Below are 10,267 nucleotides of genomic sequence, written 5' to 3'. Positions count from 1 at the left end.
GTTTACAAAGCGATGACGCTCTGCCTGGGATCTGCCCAGACGACGTGGGGCGGAGCTCGGCGGCTGGCGTTACATCGCAGGGCATCAGGTGACTTCCTGGTTTATGCGCTGGCGATGACATCATGTTTGAGACACAGAAGAGGTTGAAATGAGATGCTCCTTGTGGTCTTATTCTGCCCCCCAGCGGGGGAGGGGCTATTTCATTTCATCTGTAACCCCGGCTCCTGGACTTGGTGAAGAGACGCGAGGAGCTCTGCGACCGTCTCTTTTAACCAATCTGTGTCCCGAGCTCCGAGGGGGCGGGTCTTCAGCGCGGGGGTCACGCTCCGCTCCGCACTCCATCCCGGGTGGGTGAGCTCTCACAGCTGCCAAGACCTGCCGGACGATGACTTCCCATTGGCCAGCCGACCGCGTGCAGGATCCCGCTCGCCGTTCCGTGGCCCCCGGGCCGTCCGTTCCCTTTCTCCAGGAATAGACATCTCGCAGATAAAATAAAGGATGGATTATTCTTTTGGTTTCTCCCGGCGCCGGGAACACTGACAGGTTCATGTCCTACCATAGGAGGAGGCAATGGCTGTTTAGTTCCAGTCACGGTGGAAGCGCGGGTCGGCGGCGCTCGTCCTCATTGGATGTGGCAGGCGGTGGAGGACGTGGCTTGGCAGCACATGCACGTGGGGTTCACGGACTTGGGGGGTATGAGGTCCAGGTCCTCGTCGTCCGGGATCTCATCCAACCGGTAGCCGTCCTTCAGCAGCTGGATGTTCAGGTCTTGGTTGATCTGCTGTAGATAAAGAGACGGCTCGTCAAATTACAGACACTGCGGGCCCCGGCGTAGGTGATACCCGGCACTCGTATACATGCGGGCGACACCCCCATACGCTGCGTACACCACAGGAGCCAATCACAGGCCGCTTACACTAAAAATAACTGTTACCAAGTCTGGGGCACAATGACATCATTAATTATGGGTGCAAGGCTGTGATGACATCATTAAGACCGTGAATTATGGGTGCAAGGCTGCAATGACATCATCAAAACTGAGGGATGTGGGTCTAAGGACATAATAACATCTTTTAGATTGAGGGTTACAGTCGTGATGACATCATTAAGACCATGAGTTATGGATGCAAAGCCACAATGACATCATTACTACTTGGGGTTACGGTCATGATGACATCATTGAAACCATGAGTTATGAATGCAAGGCCACGATGACATCATTAAGATATAGGGTTATGGTCGCAATTACATCATTAAAACTGTGAATTATGGGTGCAAGAGTGTGATATCATCATTAGGAATGAAAATTATGAGTGCAGAAGTGCAATGACATCATAAAGGCTCAGGGATATGGGTACAGCGGCACTATGATGTAATTAAGAGGGAAGATTATGAGTCCAGCAGCATTATGATATCATTAATACATGCTTATGATCACATGGGTTTAGTGACATCATTTGCACGAAATGTTCTGAGCACTCTGACATCATTCGGCCTTTGGATATGGGGGCGGGGTCTGGGGGATACATGTATGCAGTCTCTGGGGTCTTGGGGATGGAAGCCGCCTGCTCCTCCATTCATCATGGAAAGGACATCATCCCGGGGGCCGCCGGCAAGCGTGGCGCTCGCAGCATCTGCCGGGGCTCGGGGGGGGGCTGACATTTACAGAGAGAGCAGGAAGGACCAGGAGGCCCAGCGGCAAAAGAGGAAAGGAAGGGCCCGGAAAACACGGGGTTAAGACTGAAAGGTCACAAAATGAGCAGAATTACCACCGGAACGGCCTCGGCTTCCTTGGACGGGGGCTCTGGGGCAACCGAGATTAATCAACGGCGAACACAACTAAATGCCGTCTCCAGACCCGCCGAGTCCCCCGACACAGACGCCGCATCCCGACACCCGCAAAAACGCTCCGGATTCGGGGCCGTCGCCCGGAATGAGATCTGAGGCCAGATACGGGCCCCCCCTCCAGGGGCAGAATGGGGGCTAAACACTTCCATCTGGCGCTCGCTGGGTTAATTACACACAGGCCGTCGTCAGCTCTGACATAAACTGCCTGATTTCATGAAACAGAAACCCCCAGCCACGCAGAGCAGTGCATTCTACCACCTCTGCTGGCAGACTGTGCCATGCATCCTCCCCTGATCCGTCAGGGGTTGTACTAAACGATTTGCCCCTTCTTTCTCACCTCGGCTGAGGAATACCCCGAGGATGAGTATCGGGACATGTCAAAGTCGTCGTCACTATGAAAGAGAGAGAGAGAAAGCATGAGACCGTTACAGATCACGGCACAAACTGCCCCAGCCACATACCCCACAGGGGGCACCCAGCCCCCCCCCAAACATTACACACGTATGTCGGGGCGCGCAGGCACGTCTCCTCACCTGTCCGTGTCCAGCGCCACGAGCGGCTTCTCGTCAGGACTCTGATCCAACGAGGAATATCCTTTGTTTGGGACGACGAGTCTGCGGAGAGAGTTATTGTTGGAGTTGTTACAATGTTTCTCCCGGGAGAGCGCAGCGGGGGGCGGGGCCAGGGGCCGGGGAGGACTGATAGCTGACCCTCAAAACCCCCTGCCGTTTATCTCAGAGAGCCGCAGTTCCGGGGCTCGTTGGGGATGACAGGGTTAAAGCGGTAATAGCCCCAGCGCGGGGCAGATCCCCACCTTGTTCTCGCCATAACGTTGTTCTTCTTGGGCTGCTGGTTCACCGGGCTGCCGACGTTCCCGTTCTTCAGAGACCCCTTCCTGGCCATTTCTCGCTGCTTCTCTGGGGAGGAAAAAGAAGAGACGGCGGCTTTTACCTCTCGACTCAAAACCACCCCAACCCAGCGCGTGGACATGCGCAGACTCTGCCCCGGATCTGGGTCCTGCGAATCTACCCCCCCCGACTGATACAGAATCACGTTTAATGAACCTCATGGCCTTAACCCTTAATGTGCTGCACAGAAAGACCATCCCTGAAAATAAAAATTACCTGAAGCTTCGTGACCCCAGCGGGCCCCGAGGGGCCAAGAGAAAGCCCAGCCAGGAACAGGACTTATCTATACATTATACAGGGGCCGGCTCGCTGATTTATCTATACATTATACAGGGGCCGGCTCGCTGATTTATCTATACATTATACAGGGGCCGGCTCGCTGATTTATCTATACATTATACAGGGGCCGGCTCGCTGATTTATCTATACATTATACAGGGGCCGGCTCGCTGATTTATCCATACATTATACAGGGGACCGGTCACTGATTTATCTATACATTATACAGGGCACCGGTCACTGATTTATCTATACATTATACAGGGGGCCGGTCACTGGTTTATCTATACATTATACAGGGGGCCGGTCACTGATTTATCTATACATTATACAGGGGCCGGTCACTGATTTACCTATACATTATACAGGGGGCCGGTCACTGGTTTATCTATACATTATACAGGGGGCCGGTCACTGATTTATCTATACATTATACAGGGGCCGGTCACTGATTTACCTATACATTATACAGGGGGCCGGTCACTGATTTATCTATACATTATACAGGGGGCCGGTCACTGATTTAACTATACATTATACAGGGGCCGGTCACTGATTTAACTATACATTATACAGGGGCCGGTCACTGATTTACCTATACATTATACAGGGGGCCGGTCACTGATTTAACTATACATTATACAGGGGCCGGTCACTGATTTAACTATACATTATACAGGGGCCGGTCACTGATTTACCTATACATTATACAGGGGGCCGGAAACATCTGTCACTAGTCTGCAAATAATGAGTTCCAATAATTAATAGGTGAATATTATCATTAATAATCAGGCGGCATTGTGATCCGGAGCTGAATGAATATCACCGGCCCCATCATTAAAGGGGGCCCCATACCGGGCTGGATCAATGTTGTTAGGGGCCCCAAAGATATCAAAGATATATACCAAACGCCGGGGCCGGCACTACCATGTTCTGAACATACGCAGAGTAACGCGGCGGCCGGGCAGCGCTTCGGAAAGATATTATTACTTATTCATTTCCATGGCGCTGTCATATTCAGTAGCGCAGTACTATCGGTACAATAAGCAGCCAAAGAGTTAAACAGCAGCACATGTAGCCAGCATGGTGAAACGTTCCGAAGCCAGCGATGGAGGCAATTACCGGCCGGGGTATAATCCATGGAAGGGTTTCATTTACAGAGAGCCGCGCAGGCCCCCCGGCGACAGCCAATTACATCTCTGCGGCGATATCTTCGAGCCTCGCCAAACCTGCAACAAACATCACATACCCCCCACCCCCCTCATCACATCAAACAGATTGCAAGCTCTGCGGGCCAACGACTTCCTAATGACCGACTGTATACAGCGCTGGGGGGTTATATTACTGTATACAGCGCTGGGGGGTTATATTACTGTATACAGTGCTGGGGGTTATATTACTGTATACAGCACTGGGTGTTATATTACTGTATACAGCGCTGGGGGGTTATATTACTGTATACAGCGCTGGGGGTTATATTACTGTATACAGCGCTGGGTGTTATATTACTGTATACAGCACTGGGGTTATATTACTATATACAGCGCTGGGGGGTTATATTACTGTATACAGCGCTGGGGGTTATATTACTGTATACAGCGCTGGGGGTTATATTACTGTATACAGCGCTGGGGGTTATATTACTGTATACAGCGCTGGGGGTTATATTACTGTATACAGCGCTGGGGGGTTATATTACTGTATACAGCGCTGGGGGTTATATTACTGTATACAGCGCTGGGGGGTTATATTACTGTATACAGCACTGGGGTTATATTACTATATACAGCGCTGGGGGGTTATATTACTGTATACAGCGCTGGGGGTTATATTACTGTATACAGCGCTGGGGGGTTATATTACTGTATACAGCGCTGGGGGGTTATATTACTGTATACAGCGCTGGGGGTTATATTACTGTATACAGCGCTGGGGGGTTATATTACTGTATACAGCGCTGGGGGGTTATATTACTGTATACAGTGCTGGGGGTTATATTACTGTATACAGCGCTGGGGGTTATATTACTGTATACAGCGCTGGGGTTATATTACTGTATACACCGCTGGGGGTTATATTACTGTATACAGCGCTGGGTGTTATATTACTGTATACAGCGCTGGGTGTTATATTACTGTATACAGCGCTGGGGGGTTATATTGCTGTATACAGCGCTGGGGGGTTATATTACTGTATACAGAGCTGGGGGGGTTATATTACTGTATACAGCGCTGGGGGTTATATTACTGTATACAGTGCTGGGGGGTTATATTACTGTATACAGCGCTGGGGGTTAATTTACTGTATACAGCGCTGGGGTTATATTACTGTATACAGCACTGGGGGTTATATTACTGTATACAGCGCTGGGGGTTATATTACTGTATACAGAGCTGGGGGTTATATTACTGTATACAGCGCTAGGGGTTATATTACTGTATACAGCACTGGGGTTATATTACTGTATACAGCACTGGGGGGTTATATTACTGTATACAGCGCTGGGGGGTTATATTACTGTATACAGCGCTGGGGGTTATATTACTGTATACAGCGCTGGGGGTTATATTACTGTATACAGCGCGGGGTTATATTACTGTATACAGCGCTGGGGGTTATATTACTGTATACAGTGCTGGGGGTTATATTACTGTATACAGCGCTGGGGTTATATTACTGTATACAGCGCTGGGGGGTTATATTACTGTATACAGCGCTGGGGTTATATTACAGGCAGTTGGTTATGATGTCACGTGTAAAGATATCTGTCACGGAGCTGGCTAGTCCCAGCGACTACCTCCGCTGTCTTGTGCTCCCTTAGCCTGGGACTCCACACTTTCCCCGGTTCCCCGGTCACTCGCCGAGACTCAGTGTCGGGTAAAACCAAACAAAGACTGATTTATTTCTCACACACAGATATATCCAGCAAAACACACATTATATATATATATATCACACACACACATTATATATATATATATCACACACACACATTATATATATATATATATATATATATATATATATCACACACACACACACATTATATATATATATATATCACACACACAATATATATATATATATATATATATATCACACACACACACACATTATATATATATATATATCTATCACACACACACATTATATATATATATATCACACACACAGAGCTGGATATATCCAGCAAAACACACATTAACATAAAACAAGATATTGGGACACAAACTGCCCCCTTAATCTGCCTCCCAGAGACAACAGGGGCAGTAACGGGATTAACAATACAATAGGGGGGGGAGACTGATTTATACAACATTAAACTGAAACAATGGCGGCCTCTCCCTGGTGGCAGATCCTGGCTGTCTGCTGGAGATAATCCCCTCAGCCAGTGATGAGATGATACTGCTGGGGGGGACACAGAAGCCTTTACAAACCCAGGGCCCATAGTCAATAGGGAGGAGGCCGGCAGTCAGGCTTCTCCAGTGGCCCCAGTGATGGAGGCTTCCGTCACAAGATCAACATAAAATATGATATCACAGGGGTGGAAAGGGATAATATAGTAAAGACATTGGGAGGTTATGATGTCATAAGATGACGGATGATGTCCATTGGATGTCGTGGCGAGTTCAGGGGGTTCACATTAAGCAAAGTTTGGAAAAAGTTTCTGCTTCACAAACTCAACCACTTAACCCCTTAAGGACCGGGCTCATTTTTTCTTTTTGTACCCTGTGGGACCGAGGCTGATTTAACCCTTTTGTGGTGCTTGTGTTCAGCTGTAATTTTCTCCTCACCCATTTAGTGAACCCACACACGTTATATATTGTTTTTTTCAGGATGAGAAGGGCTTTCTTCAGATACCATATGTTTTGATCGTATCATCTTATTTACTATAAAAAAATAATAAAACATCCTTTACTCACCTACAAAAGGAAGTAAAAAAACCTGCTAAATAGATTCTACTATTTGTCCTGAGTTTAGAAATACCCAATGTTTTTATGTTTTTTTGCTGTTTTTTGTAAGTTACAGGGCAATAAGTACAAGCAGCGTTTTATGATTTCCAAACCTTTTCTCCAAATCTGGAAAAACCTTTTTTTAAAGGTGGCCGCCATCTTGCTAGTGGCAGAATCACTCGCAGTGGCGGTTGTGGACGCTCTCTGGAGCGGTCACGACGTGTCCGGGGGTGGGTGTTTGGTGTCTCTGAATGCCATTCCAGCGACACCATTGAAGTTTAGGAGGTGATCGTTTTAAAACGGGCATCCGCCGCCATACAATGTATGGCGGATGTTGACACCCCGGGGAGGGGCCCCTGATGGTTATCTTGGCGTTAGTGAATACCTCGACATCGAGGCATTACAGCAACGCCGTTTAAGAGAGGAAAGTGATCGTTGATCACTTTCTAAGCTTATTTAATTTAATTGCGGTTCAGGACCGTCAAAGGTCGTTAAGGGGTAATAACCCCACTCCCCGAACACAACGTCCCTCATTCCCTGCTTTCATCAGGCTGTGTTTGGGGCCAATGCCAGGGGTCAGCTGTACCCGGTACTTACCCAGCTTCACCTGCAGAGGAGAAGGCTTATAATTCATGGCGACCGTCTCCCCCTTGCGCATGTCACAGTCTCCGTCAGATATGGCAGCTGCTGCTGGATCCTAAAAACACAGAGCAAAGAAGTCAGCGCCAACAAGTGCCATCATCCCATCCACCACCATCATCATCACCAACCCCAACGCCATCATCATCCCAACCACCATTATCATCCCACCCAGCATCATCATCCCACCCAGCACCATCATCAACGTCATCATAACACCCACCCACTATCATCATCCCACCCACTGCCATCATCATCCCACCCACCACCATCATCACCAACCCCAACGCCATCATCATCCCACCCAGCACCATCATCAACGTCATCATAACACCCACTATCATCATCCCACCCACTGCTATCATCATCCCACCCACCACCATCATCACCAACCACAACGCCATCATCATCCCACCCAGCACCATCATCATCAACCCCAACACTATCATCATCCCAACCACCACCATCATCAACGCCATCATAACACCCACCCACTATCATCAACCCCAACGCCATCATCATCCCACCCACCACCATCATCAATCCCAACGCCATCATCATCCCACCCACCACCATCATCAACCCCAACGCCATCATCATCCTAACCACCACCATCAACCGCAACGCCATTATCATCAACCCCAATGCCATCATCCCATCCACCATTATCATCAACCCCAACTCTATCATCATCCCAACCACCACCATCATCATCAACTCCAACACTATCATCATCCCAACCACCACCATCACCAACCTCAACAGCATTATCATTCCACCCACCGCCCTCATCAACCTCAACGCCATAATCATCAACCCCAATCCCATCATCATCCCATCCACCATTATCATCAACCCCAACTCCATCATCATCCCAACCACCACCATCATCATCAACTCCAACACTATCATCATCCCAACCACCACCATCACCAACCTCAACAGCATTATCATTCCACCCACCTCCCTCATCAACCTCAACACCATAATCATCAACCCCAATGCCATCATCATCCCATCCACCATTATCATCAACCCCAACTCCATCATCATCCCACCCACCACCATCATCATCAACTCCAACACTATCATCATCCCAACCACCGCCATCATCAACCTCAACGCCATAATCATCAACCCCAATCCCATCATCATCCCATCCACCATTATCATCAACCCCAACTCCATCATCATCCCAACCACCACCATCATCATCCCAACCACCACTATCATCAACCTCAACACCATTATCATTCCACCCACCGCCATCATCAACCCCATGAGCCTCTAGCGCTAGAGATTCCTTAATAGATGGATCTGGAGTCTAAATGGCTTCCTCCCGGCACTGAAACCTCCCAGCTGACAGCATTGTTCTGGAATTGGGCCCCACATGCCTGATTATCAGCCTGGAGGGGGCATTAAAGCCTCCGACATGTATCACCGGGGCAGCTATTTCTATATAAATAGGGATTTGTGAGCCTCCTGGTCACTGCGAGCCGGTGCAGAGCTCTCTTTGCCCCGCGGGCTGCGCATGCACAGGGAATTATTCCCAGAGAAATGGTTTGTAAATGTCACGCTGTCCTTGGACGAAGCCGGAGAAGGAAGGAGAGCTCAGGGGATTATTTACTAAGTACGCGGTTTAACTTACAGCGTGCCACCGTCTGCCAGGGGATGACCATACAACCCCTATCATCCTCATCCTCAGCCCATCGTGTAAAGAAGGGAAGAGATGAATCATAGGGCAGTTAGTGGGGGCAGGTGTGTATGTGGGGGCAGGTGTGTACGTGGGGGGCTTTTAGACTCGTCTACCTTTAACTGGATTGCACGGTGAGGCTGACTCCAGCATGCAGAGTAATGGGGGTATTTATGGGGGGTATTTATGGGGAAGTTGGGGTGTGTGAGTAACCTGAAATGCCCCATGCATTCACCGGGGCAGCTGGTTACTGGCGTGGGGGCAGAAAGAGGCATAATACCCTTCAAACTGCCCCGGGTGCCACTCGCTGGTGAGTACAGCTTAACCCTTTATCCTGGAAGACGTGGCGGATTCGCACATTCAGCACCACGGACAGCTTCTCTGCCATCGCTATCTTTGGCGATCGCTTAGAACACACCTCGCTGTGATTGGGCGGAGGGGTAACCATGGCGATTTCACTTCCTAAATGTTATTCTGGCACCAGCTCCGAGACGGGGTTTATGATGTTAATGAATTAATATTTCATATTTACACGGAGTGGACACGGACCGGGGGAGGGGTATTAGGGGCATTCTTCAGTAACCGGCATCAGCTGGGGGTCACCAGAGAACGGTGGGGGCAATATACAGGAGGGGCCCTGGAAAATGTATAGGTAACTCACTGCTTAGTGAATAAACCTGGGGTATATGGGGCACAGCCTGCGCGTCACCGAAGACCACTCACTGAGTGATACGGGATGTCTCCCCCCCCCCCCGACAACAGCTGGTTCACAGAGCTCGCAATCTAAGTGAGGAGCCGTGCTGGGCAGCTGGCGAGACCCCCAGACTATTAATCTGGGGGGATTTTCAGCTCCCACTCATTCCCCTGCCGAGGACAAGCATGTGACGGCATTACCATGCATGGAGGGGCCAAGGGGCCTATATTATTCTGCCTATGCCCCGGGCAGG

General features: G+C 49.3%; 1 protein-coding gene across 1 annotated transcript; it reads right to left on the bottom strand.

Moving 5' to 3' along the window:
- Positions 1–622: 622 nt before the first annotated feature.
- LOC149272932 (protein FAM219A-like) lies at positions 623–9,768 on the bottom strand. Its single transcript, XM_089506608.1, has 6 exons — positions 9,679–9,768; positions 7,586–7,685; positions 2,663–2,765; positions 2,382–2,462; positions 2,186–2,240; positions 623–781 (listed from the first exon to the last, which is right to left on the bottom strand). The coding sequence occupies exons 1-6, from the start codon at positions 9,766–9,768 to the stop codon at positions 623–625; spliced, it is 588 nt and encodes a 195-aa protein (XP_089362734.1).
- Positions 9,769–10,267: the final 499 nt, after the last annotated feature.

This window comes from Sceloporus occidentalis, unplaced genomic scaffold, assembly GCF_023333645.1.
Source record: "Sceloporus occidentalis isolate IW3139 unplaced genomic scaffold, rSceOcc1.0.p SCAF_402, whole genome shotgun sequence".
Taxonomy (NCBI): domain Eukaryota; kingdom Metazoa; phylum Chordata; class Lepidosauria; order Squamata; family Phrynosomatidae; genus Sceloporus; species Sceloporus occidentalis.
Note: the sequence above shows the minus strand (reverse complement) of the source record. Positions and strands in the feature narration are given on the sequence as shown.